The 19021-nt window shown below is 39.0% G+C and overlaps 1 protein-coding gene across 1 annotated transcript in view; it reads right to left on the reverse strand.

Moving 5' to 3' along the window:
- ROBO1 (roundabout guidance receptor 1) overlaps positions 1 to 19021 on the reverse strand; it is a 641108-nt gene that overhangs the window by 73346 nt on the left and 548741 nt on the right. The window contains exon 8 of the mRNA XM_063126766.1: positions 3848 to 3972. Within this exon, the coding sequence (XP_062982836.1) occupies positions 3848 to 3972 (125 nt within the window). The remainder of the gene's footprint in view (positions 1 to 3847; positions 3973 to 19021) is intronic.

Consider the following 19021-nt stretch of genomic DNA (forward strand, 5'->3'; position numbering starts at 1 on the left):
AATCCAGGTGCCTCCTCCAAGAGAACCTCAAAAGGCAGCAACAAAGGAAAGGACATTCTCAGTGATGGCCTCCCAATTGTGGAATATTTCCTCCCCAATAAGGCCTGCTTGGTGGCAACACTGTGAACTGTTCAGCACCAACTCTACTATTCTACAATTAAGACCTTCTTCTTCTCTCAGGCATTTTTCAGTATATGATGAGGTTTTAATCAGAAAGATCCTAGATCTTTCTTATTATTGATAATTTAAAGTTGATGCAGATATATCTGTGGTCTTCGTGTGTACCTCTGATTATATGTCTGTAAGTTATTTTTAAAATATGTTTTTAAGGTTTTAATCTTTGTAAACCACTCAGAAAGTTTTGGCTATTGGACAGTATAGAAATGTAAGGAATGGAGGTGCTATGCTGCAATATGTTGTTGGGATTTCTAGTGAAAGGCTATTTGGTACATGTATTTATAAGTTGGAGGAGACTGCACTGTGTGTGTATAGAAGGCTGCATCTTATTTCCTTATTAGTCAAATTCGTGGCTGATACGTTTATATGTGGATATTATTTATGATAGTTACAGGGAACCTCTGTGTTCAATTCAAACAATATATCTCTGAATACTGGATGCTAGGGGCAGGCAGAAATGTCATCACCTTCATCGGTTGTTGTTAGAAAAATAATGCTTAAGTAGATTGACTGATATTGCAAGGCATTTCTTAAGTCCTTGTACCCAATTGTATCCATTGGTTATATGCAAACATGAACAAAACATTACATACAAAAATTCTGATTGTACACATACATTCACCAGTTACATGTAATCATAAATAAACAAGTAATGAGAAAGTAAGCAAATTATAATTTTTTATGTGAAGTCACTATCTTTCTTGTAGCTCATACTGGAAATATTGATAAAATGCTATTTACAATTATTTCTATAGAAAACATTTGACTTCACAAGTTAGAAGAAAAAATAGAAGTTTCTGTCATGCCCCCACTGGAGGAATCCTCCTCAGAAGAAGAGCCAGAGCTCCCAGAAAATGAGGGCGCCCCAGATCAGTCAATGTCACTCAGAGCCCAGGAGAAGTCCTGGCTGTCAGGGGAGATGGCTGCAGGCCTATCACTGGGGAGGGGATTCTTCCTCTGAGGCAAAGGCTGAGCAACCCCCTGACCCTCAGGAGCATTGTCACTGCAAATGATAGGCCAATAGTATTCCCATGAGAAGGTGTGCACGTTTGCAAAGAAGGACTCCTTGGGAGAAAGTGACTTCTCAGAAGTAGGGCTTTAACCAGAGAGCTCTAATGTACTGCTTCTGAACCCTAGGTAGGGCTCAGCAGGCTCTGTGTTAAAAGCCTTCAGTGTCTGCCTAGCCAGTGTTGGAAACAATGCTGTTCTTTCAACTCCTTTCACTTCTACGTTGCCTCCTCGATCTTGCCTTGAGATTAATGACCCATTTTACTGACCATTGGACTCTTTTTTTTACTCTTCTGGTCTATGTAATGGATCTGGTTGACAGTGTTTTGAGCTTTACCTGCTATTTTGATCAGTTTTGCTTATCCAGAACCCCACTGGACTGAAACCTGTGTGCTTGAACATTTGCCTGTATCATTTGCCTGTACCTTACTTTTTTGTTAGTCCCTTCACTCAGAGTCTGCTGCAGCCAATGCAAGACAGTTTCTATTATATATTATTTTTCTGATTTTTAAAAAACAACTTTAGTGTTATTTGTTTATTTATCTTCTCTTTGCATTGACATGCAACTGGTTCCAATTCCCAAAGTGGCTTTGGATATACTTGTTGTTACAGTAACTCCCCCTCCACAACCTGTTTTGCATGCTCAAAGAAGCCACTGTGGCTTAAATAAGTCTAGGTGAATGTAAGAACATAAAAACTTAAAAGCTGTGCTGGATCTAGTCCAGCATTCTGTTCACACAGTGACCAACCAGTTGCCTACAGGAAACCTACAAGCAGCATAGGAATACAACAGCACACTCCCACCCATCTTCCCCAGCAACTGTTGCACAAAGGCATACTGCCTCTGATACTGGAGGTAGCATGTAGCCGTCAGAACTAGTAGCCAATGATAGCCTTATTCTCCATGAATTCGTCTAACCCCCTTTTAAAGCCATCCAAATTGGTGTCCATCACTACATCCTGAGGTGGCAAATTCCATAGTTTAACAATGTGCTGTGTGAAGAAGTACTTCATTGTTTTAATCTACCATTTCCATAATTACCAGCACAGGCATGTCATCCAAATCCAGACACCATGGCTTGTTTGAGGTGAAAACAACTTGCAGATAATACTTGAGCTGTTGTAGGGTTATTAATATTCTACTGAGTTCTACACACCTGAAGTAGCTCTTTAGATCCAAGCCCTTGTCACTAGCTCTACATATCACAATAAAACCCACATAATTTACAAGTGAATTTTGCAATTGCCTTAGTAAAACATTAGAAACTATTTTACAAACCGATCATGAAAGAGTGAAGTGAATTTCATATATATATATATATATATATATATATACACACACACACACACACATACATATATACACACACACACACACACACACACACACACACACACACACACACACATATATATATATATATATATATGGCATCAAATGCCAGGTTGTTTTCTGAGCCTACCTGAAAAAATATTTAACTTCTTATATTTCACAAAGAAGGGTTTTAGTGGGTTTTTTTCCCTTCTGAGTAGAATTTATATTCCTGAAATTACCAAAACAAACAGGATATACCATCTTTCATTACACCCTAAGTACTAAAAGATTCTTATCACTGATCTTTCCCTTCTCATTTTCTGCTACACATTGGCACCTGTTCAACAAAGTTGAAGAGGCCAACAGCTTGTTTTAAAATTGAATCTCAAACCATATGCTAGATATGTCCCAAAATGTGTACGTTAGCCTGAAAGCTACTTGAAAAGCTTCCTGCTTTTGAATCCTGAATGTGGACAATATACGGCTGGCAGAGGAAAAGAGAGGTCTCTGTAAAGCCAGGATGCCTGTTGTGTTTGCCAAATTTAAATAAGCCTTTTTAAAAAGAAGAATTATGTGACAATGGTCATAGGAATCTGTGATTTTGCCATGGACTTCACAACTTTAAGAGTATGCTCCCAGAGGAGCACCCAGAGTCTGGAGGAACAGTGTCAGTGTGCCTGTTTAGTAAACACTTAACAAAAGGTGCAGGAGTAAACATTGTGGCCTTCCCTGAAACATAGTAAACTAAGAGAGTGTCCATTTGTAGGGTTCTTCTACAAAGACAGCACTCTCTAAATGGGAATTTTAGGGCCATAATCCGTAAGGCAAAGGAGGAACCCCAAGCAATGCAAGTCAAATAAAAATGCAATACAGAAGGGGGAGAGGGGAAGAAAAAAGGAACTCAAAATAAGTGTGTCTTAACTGAATTCCCCTCAGAAAGGAGGAGCGGAGAACATGCTCTATGATGAAGATGATTATGATGATGCAGCAGTCAAAAAAGAACTGAGCAAGAAGAATAGGTCCATGCCCTTTGAGCATTGCACTAGTGGTGGTGGGTTCCTGCCAAAAGCTTCACATCTTTAGAATGTTCCCAAACAGGGCTGTGCACAGGTGCAGAAGTTCTATTTGTAATGTGAAGAGACCACGAGAAAGAACCAGCTAGTGTCTGCCAGTGTGGAAGGGCCCACACATACATTCCAGAAAGGATCAAGGGAGAGAGACTAAGCAGGCATCCAACAGGTGTTAATAGGATGTGAGTCCACGGAAATGTAGGGCACTAGTAGACACCAATGGTACTGGTATTCTCTGAGATAAGTTTGGCAAAATCTAAAAGGAGCTTAGTTTTACCTGACTTCCTTCTCTTCGCCAAAATATTGCTGGTTGAGGGTTTCCAGTTGCTTCACACTGGAAAGTCACTGTTCTGCCCAGTGCAGCCACCTGGTCACGAGGTTTCACAACAAAATGCGGTGGCTCTGAAGGAGGAAAAGTACAGAAAAATTACAAGAATTCATTATTAATCCAGTTGAATGAATTCCTGCCACTTGCACATCACTAAAAAAAAGTTTTATAATACTGTAAAAGAGGACAAAAGATACAGATTTGTATAAAAATTGCATATGCTAATTAATATGTATAGATAGAATTTTATAGAGTTTTATGTCCCTTCCTTATTAGTGCTGCGATGGGTTTGGGTTTTGTTGTTGTTTATCAAAGCAAGGCAAGCAAGGCAATGATGCTGTGTTGCACATACCAGAGAGAATAAAGGTTGGTTAAAGCAGCAACAGCTCATGTTCCTCTGTACCACCTGTGCATGGTGAGAGAGGTGCTCATGCTTTCTCTCTGATTCCTTATACTCTCCCCCAGCCCTGATGGTGTGCACAGCTGCTGCACTGGCCAATAAGAGATTGAAACAAAAGTACAGACAGCCTGACAGAGCAAAAAGCAAAAAGACTTCCACCCATGCAATAGAAAGCAACACTTCAGTCGTGCAGTGCACTGCATTCACACCCCAGGTTTTTAATGGACAAGTGAAGACACCAAACGTTAACGCCGGCAGAAGTCTTAAAACGGGACTGTCTGATTTAAAAGAGAACAACTGGCAAGGTTACTTGCTGATGAGGGACTAGCATAGAGAAAACTCTTCATAATAAAGAAAAAAGTGCTCAAGGTTCAACATTATTTTAATTTGTACTAGTGATACAAATAATAATAATAATAATAATAATTTATTACGGTCACAAGACCAGCAAAACAGAACAGCACTGTAAACACAATAATATTCCCAGGGCCAGCAAAGTAAGATGCGTCTATAAGTACATACAGTCGTGTGAAAAAGAAAGTACACCCTCTTGGAATTGTATGATTTTACATATCAGGACATAATAACAATCATCTGTTCCTTAGCAGGTCTAAAAATTAGGTAAATACAACCTCAGATGAACAACAACACATGACATATTACACCGTGTCATGATTTATTTAACAGAAATAAAGCCAAAATGGAGAAGTCATATGTGAAAAAGTAAGTACACCCTTACTGCTTCCATAGGAATTAAGATGCTAAGTAGCAGATAGGTGCTGCTAATCAAATACCCGTGATTAATTGATCATCAGCAAGTATGACCACCTCTATAAAAGCCAAAGTTTTTTCAGTTTGCTGGTCTGGAGCATTCAGGTGTGTGTTAACACAATGCAAAGGAGGAAAGACATCAGCAATGATCTTAGAGAAGCAATTGCTACTGCCCATCAATCTGGGAAGGATTATAAGGCCATTTCCAAACAATTTAAAGTCCATCATTCTACATTGAGAAAGATGATTCAAAAGTGGAAAACATTCAAGACTGTTGCCAATCTTCCCAGGAGAGGACGTCCCAGCAAAATCACCCCAAGGTCAGACCGTGCAATGCTCAGAGAAATTGTAAAAAACCCAAGAGTTACATCTCAGACTCTACAGGCCTCAGTGAGCATGTTAAATGTTAAAGTTCATGACAGTACTATTAGAAAAAGACTGAACAAGTATGGTTTGTTTGGAAGGGTTGCCAGGAGAAAGCCTCTTCTCTCTAAAAAGAACATGGCAGCACGGCTTAGGTTTGCAAAGTTGCATCTGAACAAACCACAAGACTTCTGGAACAATGTCCTTTGGACAGACGAGACCAAAGTGGAGATGTTTGGCCATAATGCACAGCGCCACGTTTGGCGAAAACCAAACACAGCATATCAGCACAAACACCCCATACCAACTGTCAAGCACGGTGGTGGAGGGATGATGATTTGGGCTTGTTTTGCAGCCACAGGACCTGGGAACCTTACAGTCATTGAGTCGACCATGAACTCCTCTGTATACCAAAGTATTCTAGAGTCAAATGTGAGGCCATCTATCCGACAGCTAATGCTTGGCCGAAATTGAGTCATGCAACAGGACAATGATCCCAAGCACACCAGCAAATGTACAACAGAATGGCTGGGGGGGGGGGGGGAAATAATCAAGGTGTTGCAATGGCCCAGTCAAAGTCCAGACCTCAACCCGATTGAAATGCTGTGATGGGACCTTAAGAGAGCTGTGCATAAACAAATGCCCTCAAACTTCAATGAACTGAAGCAACGTTGTAAAGAAGAGTGGGCCAAAATTCCTCCACAACGATGTGAGAGACTGATAAAGTCATACAGAAAATGATTACTTCACGTTATTGCTGCTAAAGGTGGTTCTACAAGCTATTGAATCATAAGGTGTACTTACTTTTTCACACACGGCTTCTCCATTTTAGCTTTATTTCTGTTAAATAAATCATGACACGGTGTAATATGTCATGTGTTGTTGTTCATCTGAGGTTGTATTTACCTAATTTTTAGATCTGCTAAGGAACAGATGATTGTTATTATGTCCTGATAATGTAAAATCATACAATTCCAAGAGGGTGTACTTTCTTTTTCACACAACTGTACATCTCCCTGTTAAAACCATAAGTTTTATGGCTTTGTAAGGCTTTGTTCAAAGACTTACAAACCTCCATACGACATTTTCTTTCTTTTTGTTTTTTGAAAAAATACAAGGGGTGGGGGAGAATTTAATTTCTAGATGTCATGGAAAATAAAAGAAAAATTCCCTCACATACTGTACAACTAAACCACAAAATTATGGCAAATTCAGTTTAGATACACAAAAGTCATCCATCTTTGATTTACTGTAGTCTAGGAGTCATTTAATATGTTCCATAAGAGGCTTGGTTTTGATACAGGATAGGATGCTCTTTTTTTCAATTTAACTCAAAGGCCCCAGGATTGCTACTGTGTAAATTATAAGCATTTAAAAATCTTCAGTGCAATTACTGAAGAGGAATGAATTTAAAGCAACAGTGAGGCAGAATTCCTCCTTCATTTACATAAGCAAGGGCATGCTCAAACAAAATATATATGTAAATGAAGGCAAATTCGAAACATCTGCTCATCGTGACATTATAAATACTGCCAGCATTGTCCAAACTGTTTGATTTATACAGACATAAATGGCCACTTCATCTAGCAGTAAATAGAACATCAAAAATTATGTCAGTTGCATTAAGCTATGGCAGTTGAGTGTATTAAACATAGTGACTGAACTGGAGAAGAAAATATTATTTTAAAAATCTCTGTTTCAGTTTACCCTCCTATACTGCAATGGAGATGGATTAAAAAGAGAGACCTTACTGATTTATATTTTTCAACCTTTAACTCCTACACAATTTTTCACACCCCTTTTCTTACTATTACTAGTACAACATGTCACAATCACACTTCAACATTATTTATTTATTTATTTATTACATTTCTATACCGCCCAATAGCTGGAGTTAGGTTTTAGAGTTTTCACAATGTTGATACTCACTTCTCCAAAAGATTTTAGATAGTGAGCATTTCATTCTAGATTGTATGCAGTGTCAATGCCAAGTGATTATAAAAGCCTTCCTGGATCAAACTAAGGTGATACAGACTGTTTTTCTACAGTTATACTGTGATAGGATCCAGAGGGAAAATAGGTAGTTTGAAGGTAAATGGATATTCTAAACTAGCATTAGGCAAATGGATTCTAAACTAGCATCAGAAACGTGGCTTGCTAAAAACAAAATGGCCTCATGATGGTGTTCTTCTCATTTTATGTGACCTAGTTCTCTGAGGATCCGTGAATACTTCATGAGAAAAGAAACATAATTTTTAGAATTGTGGTGTAAAAATATATTTGATTTTATGTTATAGCCTGTTCCTGAAGCTTTACGGAAAGCTTCCACGGTAACGAATGTGAATTAGGACTAGCAGTCTTTGTTTTTACTGTTTGCATGTTTTGTTGATGAAAGCTGAAGCTAATCAGGGTTGAAGTGATGATAATTAACAGGATTTGTGACCTGATAAGATAGGGCTCATCTACCTGTCTCAGTGTTCAAACAGTTGTACAAGTTTTTCAGGAGAAAACAGTACACTTTCATTCAATCCTAACAACACTTAAAGCTAGATTACTGCAATGTGCTCAGTATAGTCATCTTTTCTCTTCATTACTGTTCACAAGCATAACCTGTTATAAAACACAGTAAGAATGAAAGCAAAGAAAACTCCAAAGGTTTAATCCTAAAGATTTAAATATTCAACATATTTTGAATTAACATTCCTCATCAAGGGCAACCCTGACCAATTCCTACAAAAAGAAACCAAAACCCAGGGTAGTAGCCATTTTAGTCTGTAGCAGCAAATACTAAGCATTTTGTGGCACTTCACACACACACCCCAACCAACTTATTTTCCATATCATCCAAAATGTTGTGGAAGATCACACAAGTTATTTTTTATTTTTTTTGGTAATATTTCAGAAGAAATACTATTAATTCAAAACAGGCAATAACACTCTTCTGTGCACATTTGAAGGTCTCCTGGTATAGTTTTGCACTTTGCCCCTTTGTGACTCCAGATCATATAAGCTCATCTTCCATGTTATAATGGTATTTTGATTTTTTCATTAGCCTTAAGTTCAAATAATGGTCTGAGAGACATGCTTGCTACAGCTCTGACACAGGAGCACAGTGCTGGTTATCCAGCAGTTGTCTGGAGCATAATTCATATAGGTTGGAGCAAGCACACCTAAAATATTCTTCTTTCCTTATATTATTCTGAGGCCTTTCATCAAAAGTTTAAAGCAGGGGGTGGGCAACTTGTAGGCCAAAAATTCTGGAGAACCACAACTCTCATTAGTGTCTCATTAGCCTCTCATTAGCAAGTACAGTCAATGATGAAGGACTGTGGGAGTTGTAGGCCAAAACATCTGGGTAGCCAAAAATGGCCTAATCCTGGATTAGTAATCTCACTCCATTTCAAGAAATGTTTGGTAGAACAGTAAATACAGTGGAGGTACAAGCTGAATGCATAGTGAAGCAATCATATAGCCACTTCTGCACACGTCTTAAGTATGGATTTACATCCATATTCTTAATTTATTAATTTGGCCACCTTTTCGTCTTTGATGCAGATGCCAACAAGTCCATTTAGAAATCATTTGTACTATCTCCAAAATTCCATCTGGCAAGTAACTATATCATCAAAGAGCTTTCGCATTTGCTGAACAACAGTAAAGTGCATAGAACTGTATTTTGAATCCATTTCCTTTACTTGCAGCTTCTGCTATACCCAACTCTGAATGTCACCTCTGCAAGAGCTATAAAATGGAGGGTGTCTAAAAAATACTGGGCACAGATGTATTCAATTTCAGGGATGGGCAACTTGTGGCCCTCCAGCTGTTTTGGCCTATAACTCCCATCAGCCCCAGCCAGCAGAGCCAATGGTGAGGGATGATAGGCATTGTAGGACAAAACCTTTGGAAAGCCACAAGATGCCCAGCCCTCCTTTTATTGGACATGCTTCAAAACAATGAAATATCTTTTACTTAATTCACTTTTAATTGATTAAACAATTCATTGTATTATGTTTTCAGGATTCATATGAAATAATCTAGAATTTCATACAAACAACTTCATTCTTTTCAAGAAGGATAATAGCTTACTATTTTAATTTTCATTCAGTTTTGGGTTCTGGAAAATATTTGCTGTCATAGTAACTTATCAGATAAACTGATTTAAAAGATGAAAAAAATCAAATCCCATCAGTAGTGCAGAACATCCAAACGTAAATGATGTACTGATATGTTTTAAGCCTTATCAAGTCTCAGTAACTGCTCATAGTGATTTCAATATGAAATGTGAATATTAAATACTTATTTCCGTTGTCTTTTAATGCAAATGGAAGAAAAGACAGCAGCTTGGATCCTAAGGTAAGTCAACTTAAGGGTGTTCACAGAAGGAAATGGGAAACTTTATTTCCGTGAACTGCTCAAGTTAATTTGTCTTAGCCTCCAATCCAATCTTTTCCTTTCAGATTTGGTGCAGGGATGATAGATCTGATTTGTCTCTGCAGTCTGTGTTCAATCTCATTGCATATGTTAAATTGTGATTAAAGCTTTAGTTGGGTAATCTACATATGCAATCAATTACAGTTTGTAATCCTAGTTTTGTTATTGTTAACATTGACCCTGAGGAAAGAAATGCAAAGGATTACTATCTTGTTCACCTAATGAACAGTGAGTCCAAAAAATGAAGTAAACGATTCAGAACTAATTTTTTATTACTTTGACCAGCCGCACATATGGAACATTTCATTACTGTTAAGAATTTGCACACCTTTGAAAGGGTGTGCATTTTGGATTTCTTAAAACAAGAATGAATCAAATGTACATTCAATTAGAGCTGAATGAAACCTTAAAAATCAGAATTCAATATTACAATAATTAAAACAAATAAAAATAAGCAAGCCATTACCTTTGATGCTTGCCACAAAAATTACCCATACTTCATGCTGAATGTGCCCTTTGCAGTCTGTCCAGTCAATTACAAGTGAAAGTTGGAAGCTGATTTGTTGGAGGATATGTAAGGGTATGGATAGAAAGGGGGTGAGATGTTCCAGTCACAGGAATAACGATGATTAGAAGATGGCGAATAAAATTTCAACTTACCAGATACAACTAAAAACAAAAAGAACAGAAAACATGGAATAAATCAACCCAAACATAAAATGAAACAAATTAAAACTAATGTGCTTTTAAATCTGTACACCACTTTGTGTGATGCTCTTACAGGAAAGCAGTATATAATAATAATAATAATAATAATAATAATAATAATAATAATAATGTAAAATAATTATTTTTAAACCTACAATATGCTACTTATAAAAATGTAACTATTTGAAAACACAAACATATTCAAGACATGCAAGAAACAGTATGAAACAGATGAGCCTTTTGCAGACATTGTTCTTTTTAGCTGCAGAGAAAGCTCAGTTCTAAATCTGGCGATGTGAAGCATGAAGAATGAAGGAGATACAAGAGATGAGCTATAGCGTGAAAAAGATCTATCTCCCTGCTGAGCAGAGTGACTGGATCATATTCAGTATAGTGCCACCCCCAACCTTCTATAACATGTGAAGTGATTGTCCATTACATACTACACACTGTGAAGCAGAATAAAAATGTATTGTAATGTCCCATTTGTTACCTAATCCTAGAGTAATTTTCATAATCACTGCCAATGCTCAAGGTGACTATGCTCCCTACAAGCAAGAAGGGATGAATGACTACTCAATATATTTAAACAGAACTGGTAGGGAGTAAAATCGTCTGTTTTGCTGTGTAGAGCAAGCCTTCTATTCCAACTTACATCATCTGAGGAGCCAAGAATATGTTCCCGCACAACATTTGCCGTCCACGACGCATTTACTTTTTAATGAACAAAGATACTTCTATAAGTACATTGACAGAGAAAGGGTGAACTGAATATTAATCCAGAGGCCAGTAGAATGACTAATGAATCCTTCCCTCATCCATCAGGTTGAGAATGCCCTTAAGTACAAATATTTTCAAAATTCTCAACGATGGCCTGGTTCAGACAACATGATAAACCATGCTGCTTAACCACAAACTGGTTAAGGGAATGCATTGCATTCCCTTAACCATTTTGTGGTTAAGCAGCATGGTTTAGCATGTTGTCTGAACCAGGCCAATAAGTTTCCTGGGAATTTCAAAGTTTTAACTCAGCTGTCAGCTGACTGATTGTATCAAGAGTGCAATGGGGCCTAAATGCTCCACTGACATCAATCCAAGCCACAAGCCCTGCCTGCTATATTCATATAATTGATGCATATATGGGTAGGGAAGCATTTTCATTCCAAGGGCCAACGTTCCAGGCTTAAATGATGTACTGGGAAGCACACTGGGCTGTATCCCAGTCTAGACCACATTCACACACACACACACACACACACACACACACACACACACACACACCCATTGACACACATCTAGCTTCACTTGACCCTCACTTTTCCTGACAGGAAAGTGGGTGAGTGAAGCCAAGTAAACCATTGCTATGAGCAATGTACCTCCACATAGTTGTTCTGTTAGGATCCCATACTCTGAATGGAAGAGCTTTGGGGAGGGGAAGGAGACTTACTGGCTGGTTGTGGCCTACCCAGTTGAATTTTAAGATGCCTTTAAAATGCTTTTAATAATGAGTTTTAAATGTTTTAATCAATTATATGTATTTTATGGCATTTGCATTTGTGTTGTACCCTGCCTCGATCCAGAGGGAGAGGTGGGTAACAAATATATATATATATATATATATATATATATATATATATTTACTGGAGGCCTTTTTGAGCCAATGGAAAGGTCTGACAGGCTGAATTTGGCCCATGGGCTGGAGGTTCCCAATCCCTGCCCTGCATCAATAAACTGAATTACCTAACATCATTAAGAAATACTGTGTCTGTTAGAGCATTTTGCTTATAGTGGAGGCAGAATAGTTATGTTCCTTAATTTGATGAACAGGTAAGAGAACTCTCTTGATTTTGATAAATTTCAGTTGTGGGACAGCAATGTATGAAGGATGGTATCTATGAATGTGGATACGTGAATCTTTCTTAAGCAAAGAGGAAGGTGTGTGATTCCTGACAGTGTCATTCACATGTAGACTCTGCATAGACTCTCCATGTCTACCTAACTTAGGACTCAGGTACCTAAAGGAAGCCTGCTCTTATATTAACCCGTCCATACATGGTGTTCATCTGCCAGTATTCTTACTGGGTGCCACACTATTGAGGTGAGACAGGTAAAGACTGGTGAGAGGACATTTTTAGGCCTTAGCTAGACCTAAGGATTATCCCAGGCAAATGGAGGGGTCATCCCTGCCTGCTCCCAGGATCTCCTGTGTGTCATTTGGATGCACAGGGATGATCCCGGGATGATCCCAGGATATAGGCCTGGTCTAGCCATGGCTTTAGTTGTGATGCCCCATGATCCCCTGGCACCGATACTGGGTGAAGACTTTATTTCCCCAATCTTTTAAAAGAATCCTTTGAACTAGTTTCAATGATGCTTTTAATTATTGTTTTGGGCTGTATTTACCGTATTTCTTCGATTGTAAGACGCCATCGATTCTAAGGCGCACACTAATTTCAGTGCCACCAACAGGGAAAAAAAGCTTTGATTCTATAAAACTCTCGTCATGAGCAAGATCGCACGCGCTTGGACGACATCGCACGATTCCGGATTGTGGCAGCGAGAAGGAGGGAGGGCGGGGGGGGGCTGTTGTCAAGGCCAGCCAACCTCGCACTCCCAGGAGGTGGGAGAAGGAAAGGGAGGGGGCGTGGCGTGTTGTGACGGTCTGACATTGCACGCCCCCCCGCCACACACACTTTCCGAAGAGGCCTCAAACTTGTGCCGCGCTCTCTATGCTCCGCCGTGCGCCCTTCTGTCCCTTGTCCTCTCTATGCCTTGGCCTCACATCCCCCCCCCCCGTTCTAGCCTTCGCCGCGGCTCTGTAGTTTGAGGCGGCACTTCCTTCTCGCGCTCCACCTCTCCCTCGTGAGCTGAGGGAGGCACTTTCTGAAGCGGCGCTAGGAGAGCCTGGCTGAAGGTGAAGAAGGTGCAGGAGCTTGAGGGTTGGAAGCATGAGGTACGGAACTGGGGTGTTACCCGGAGGGCAGGTGGAGAAAGGAGGAGTAAGCGGCCCGGCCTGGCAAAGCGGGGGCGGCCAGGTGGGCGGTGAGGTGGGGAAGAGGAGACGTGGAGGCATCGCCCTGGCAACGTGAGGGGAAGGACGTGGGGGGCAGTGGCGGCATCGCCCTGGTAACGGAGCTGAATGGGATTGAGGGAAAGTTGCCGTAGGCGTGTGAGGCGGTGTGGCGCTAAAAACAGCGGAGAGTCTCGTGGCCCCTTAAAGACTGACCCATTTATTCGGGCGCAAGCCTTCGTGGACGCTGTGCCCACATCATCACACGCAAGTGAACTGTGTGCCCGAATGTATGTGTTATTAGTCTTTACGGTGCCACAAAACGCTTGGCTGTTTTTTGGTGAGGCTTTTGAGAGAGCCTTTCTTAGGGGGATTATATGGACTTTGAACTGGGGTTTTCTGTTGGTAGTGGAAGCTGGTTGGCGCCGAAGGGGTGGGAAGAAGGGGTAGATACTGTATTTCTTCGATTCTAAGACGCCATCGATTCTAAGGCGCACCCCATTTTTAGACCTGTTTATTTAGGGGGAAAAGTGCGTCTTAGAATCAAAGAAATGCGGTAATTTATTATTTTATATAGATACTGCTCTGGAAAGTGCTTTGAAGGGCAGCATAAACATCCATAAATGAATCAATGTGTAGGAAGGTATAGGTGTAAATGTCTCTTTGATGACCTCCCTTGCTGTGCACACTGCAAACACTGGAATACTTCTATGTAGTGTAGGCCCCATTCACAATATCAACATTTTTAAATAGCCAGACTGTCGTATTAAGATGGGTCTTGCCTGCAAGGGACATATATGCTTTCTGAACATGCATTTCTTTAGGAAATTGATGCAGGTTGGGGTGAACTAGGGAAGTTACATCTTGTCCCTGCACATCATGGTATGACAAAATGGGTGGGGTAAATACAGAAGTGCACTTAAAGCTTTCGTGCTTGATAAATATCTCCTTTTTATCAATTACTTAAAACAACAGGAGTCGATTTGTGTGAGCATTTAGAATTCTTACTTACAGTGCAGTCCTAACCTGCCATTGTTGATGGCAGGAGGAGTTAGAATACAACAGTGATGGCCTTCCATTGTGCCAGTGATGCCCCCTCCATGAGGCAGAGCCCCCACCATTACCAGAAGAGCTTCTGGTGATGGTGGGGCTCTGCTGCAGCAGAGGCCCCCATTCTGCTCAGATGGGCGGAAACCTACTACCAGCAAGAAACACCCCCCCCCCCCCCAATGCTCCATTCCCTGGAGAGGAGCCTGATTTTGGCTTTTCACCTCTGCCATCCTTTTGGTTGTGATTAACATTAGGGAAACCATAAAAGAAACTTGCTTTGCCAGTGGTGAAGAAAGAAAAATAACTTGTCATGTGTACCACCTTCTAACTTGGATGGCCAAGGCTTCCTCCTGGCACCGCTTAAGATTGCTCTGTTAGTAATTTCTAGATATGGTTCAACATATTGTCAGCGCTTTCCTTAGTCAAAATAGAAGTGTTTCAAAAGTGTCACCATTAAAGGTAAAATCATACTTCTGTAATTTTAAACTATGCTTCAAAATCTTACTGCAATATTGTAAACCTACTTCCTCCAACTTGGTGCCCTCCAGATGTTTTGGACTACAACTCCAAGCATTCTTGATCATCAGTCATGCTAGCTAGGGTGGATGGGAATTTAAGTTCAAAATATCTGGAGGGCACTAGGTTGGGGAAGGTTCCTATAAGCAACAATGTTCATAGAGAATTTACAAAAAACACTGATATCTCAAACTAAAATGGTTGAGGTTGTATTACACAATGAATTACATGAATATATAAGTACTTTTTTTTTTTACAAAACCATCTATTATTTCAATAAACAAAATGCAAAAATAAATAAATAAGATTTTACTCATAATTGGTAAATGTCAACGCATTCATATTTTTAAGGGCTGTTTTGCATATCTTAAGCCCTTCAGTGCTCTCATTTGGTTTTCCCCTTTTAGGTAGAGATTAAAAATAACTACTGTTAAGCATGAGTACACTTTCATAATTAGAAGGTAAACACCTGCAGTATGCTACCCTCCAATATAACACATTGAAAAAAAGAGTAATATTATTCCACCTGTCAAAATTCATTAGGCAGGAGATACATGAGTTTGTGTTCAAGCAAGCAGTATATAGGAGAAGCTGCAGATGTGAAATAAAAATAAAATGGACAGATAGGGCAGTGATCACACCACCTTGTCTAAATCTCGAAGCGTTCAGGATACTGTAAATCAATGTTTAAGAAGACCTGATGATTAAATATGCCAAGTAAGGTTGATAGTAACTTTAAGAGCCATTTATTTTATAATATTTGTTGTGGAAAACAATAAGAACAGGATGTAGGCAGGGCAGATGGAAAGGATTAGGATTCAATGTTATAAACCAAATTTAGGTTTCATTATAATAATCAGATGCACTACTTTCCTCCAGGCTCCAGAGGAAGTCAGGGTGAATGTTTCTGATGAGCTGAGACATAGAAGGCCCCAAAAGCAGTAAACTGCTTTCCAAGGTTCTCTGTAGCTAAAGTGAGAGAAATTCTTCCCACCCTTCTGTAGGTACTGGAAAAGATAAGGAAATCTGACTCATACTGGGTCATGAAACCAAAATATGTCACAGCTTTGCAAACTTCCCAAAGTTCACTGCTTATATAAGTTCACTGCAAAGTTGGGGGAGGGGAGTGCATCCTGGAGAATAAAACGGCACCTGCTAGGAAAGGGTGAGCTTTGCCCTCCCCCCACCTCCAACACAGTGAAAAGATCCCTCAGCTTTGCAGGCTAAGTAATTTGGTGGACAGGACCTTTGGCTCAGACCCAATTATGAGCACATATGTATAGAATCAGACTATGTGCCTATTTTTTTTAAAAATAATAATAATCAGATTTATTTATTTTTAATTCTCACGTTCCTATGGGGAATTGTGTCATTTCAAGTCCTCCCATTTCCACCTAAGAGCAGAGACTGACAATACAGGACACATCTGATTTTTCAGCAGAAAGATTTGCTTTCCCTGCTGAAGATGGTATCCATTTATCTACCACTTTCCCTGAAATTTGTGTAATATGTGAAGTGGTCCTTTGTTTTAACAAGTATATGTTGTCAAATTGCATTTGCTTCAAACAACTTAAGGAGCTTCCTTTAAATTTTCTGGTGTAAGACTTGCAGGTTCACGCATTCTAAATGTATAAAAGACCATCTGTCAGATTATAGGAAAGCAAGTACCATATTTGACATACTTGCAGTTTTACCAAGCAGTATGTAATGTCTATCTTTCTAAATAGCCCACTCTGCAGTTTTCCCCAAAGATGCCTATATAGACTTTAAATTCCATTACATTTAGTCGGCTTTTATAAATGACCTTACAGTTAAGTCACAGGACAGAGTCAGATGGTCTAGAAACTATACAGCAGGGTTAGCTTCTCAGGATGTTTTTGAATGTACCATAGGCTTCATATTGTATTTTGTATACAAAATACATATTGTATTTTGCAGATATCTGAACCTAAATCTTGGTTATCAAGTGTTGTTACCATATCTACAGTATGAACTGAGATCCATACACTAATTGCAAAAAGGGCAATGTGATATATGTTAGCTAGGAAACATTAATATATATTTTTACTTGTCTAACAAAAAGGCAAACACTTTATGTTTTATTACAAGTTATAAATGATCATTCATTGCTAAGAACATAAGAAGAGACATCAGACCAGGGGTCCATCTAATCCAGCATTCTTTTGGAATGCTGTCAATGGGAAACAGGTGCACATAGGTATACTGCTTCTGATACTGGAGGTAGCATACAGCCATCAGGACTAGTAGCCATTGATAGCCTTCTCCTCCAGGAATTTGTCTAACCTGCTTTTAAAACCATCCAAATTAGTGGCTATTACCACATCTTGTAGTGAATTCCATAGTTTAACTATGCACTATTTGAAGAACTACTTCTTTTTCTCTGTCCTGAGTCTCCTACCAATCAACTTCATTGGAAGGCCCAGGGTTCTGGTATTATGAGAGGAAGAAAAATGTCTATACAGTTTCAATAAAATAAAATTAAGAAAAATATAATAGTCTTGAATTACGTGTTCAAATTTGGGCTTTTAAATAATCATTAGATATTCCATAATGGTATTTGCACAATAATTCTACACCAATAATGTTTCTATAATTCTATTCCTTGTGACTTGAGACAATGGCAGGGATTCTTCCATGGGGTGAGGCTTGGAGGCCAATACCTGCCCTATGGAGGAAACCAAGGAGGCTCTGTGGGCTAGATAGTGAACTCCACAGGCTAGATTAGCTCCCCATCCCTGCTCTAGCACCAAATCAAATCTTCCCATTCATCAGTTGTTGGTGAAAATTATTTTCAGACATGTATTAGATACATGTCCTGAGCAAGTATAGTATTAGTACTTTAAGCTGGGAACTCTGGACTTCCTTTAATCACACTCTTGGAAATTGGACATAATGTAATGGGGAAGAAGAATCCAGATTAGGCAGAATCTAGAATCTTCAATGCTTCAAAAACACCCTATCACTTCTTTTAAATTATGTTTTTTTCTTGAAGCACAGGCCTCAGCCAGCAAATCACATATGCATCTAGTTTATGGTTGTCAAAGAAACAAAAATGAAAATAATTCTCAGCTAATGCTGAGGTTTCCAAGAATGCTCACACCACAGTCACTGAGTAAAGATTAAGGACATCTCCGTGTAATAAAATAAAGTTGAAATTAGTGAGATTTAAAAGTTTATCTTGACACCTATTATATTAAATGAGTCTAATGACTGGCGAATCTGTCAAGCTTTGTTTCTCTCAGGTTTTCATTTTTAGCTTTTTTTGCTGTTAAACTGGTTCTGTCCCATTTCTGTATCAGATGGTCTTTTTTTTTAGTCTGTACAAAAATATATTTTGAAACATTTCTAAAAATACATTTGCATATCCACTGTTTCATCAGTGCATACCTTCTTAGTTGAATGTATTTTGTATGTTTTTTGGTGGGTGAACTATATAGCAAACTTTGGAAAAATACATATTTTGATGTCTAACTGTATTCTGTTTTATCCCCACCCAAGATTGGGAAGTGCCACTGAAATGCAAACCAAACTAATTTCTCACCCATTCCTAAATAATTCTTTAGCAGAGGTCTTGTTTTCTTGGTTCTGCCCACTGTAGTAAATACATTTTCTGTTCCATAGCAAAAAGCTGTAAAGTATAATCTAAAATGTAAAATTTCAAGCAAACCTGTAGCTAATAAATTAAATCAGTGTCTAAGACAAGTCATAACTCATTTATCAATGGCTACCAAAAGCTGAACATAAAGCATGATCAATAAATCATTAGAGTGAAGTAATTTTTGACCTTTAGTAATCTGGATGATACTTAATAAATGAGCACTGTAGGCTGAAACAGATACAATTTCAAAAGAAA

Source organism: Elgaria multicarinata, chromosome 5, assembly GCF_023053635.1.
Source record: "Elgaria multicarinata webbii isolate HBS135686 ecotype San Diego chromosome 5, rElgMul1.1.pri, whole genome shotgun sequence".
Lineage (NCBI taxonomy): Eukaryota > Metazoa > Chordata > Lepidosauria > Squamata > Anguidae > Elgaria > Elgaria multicarinata.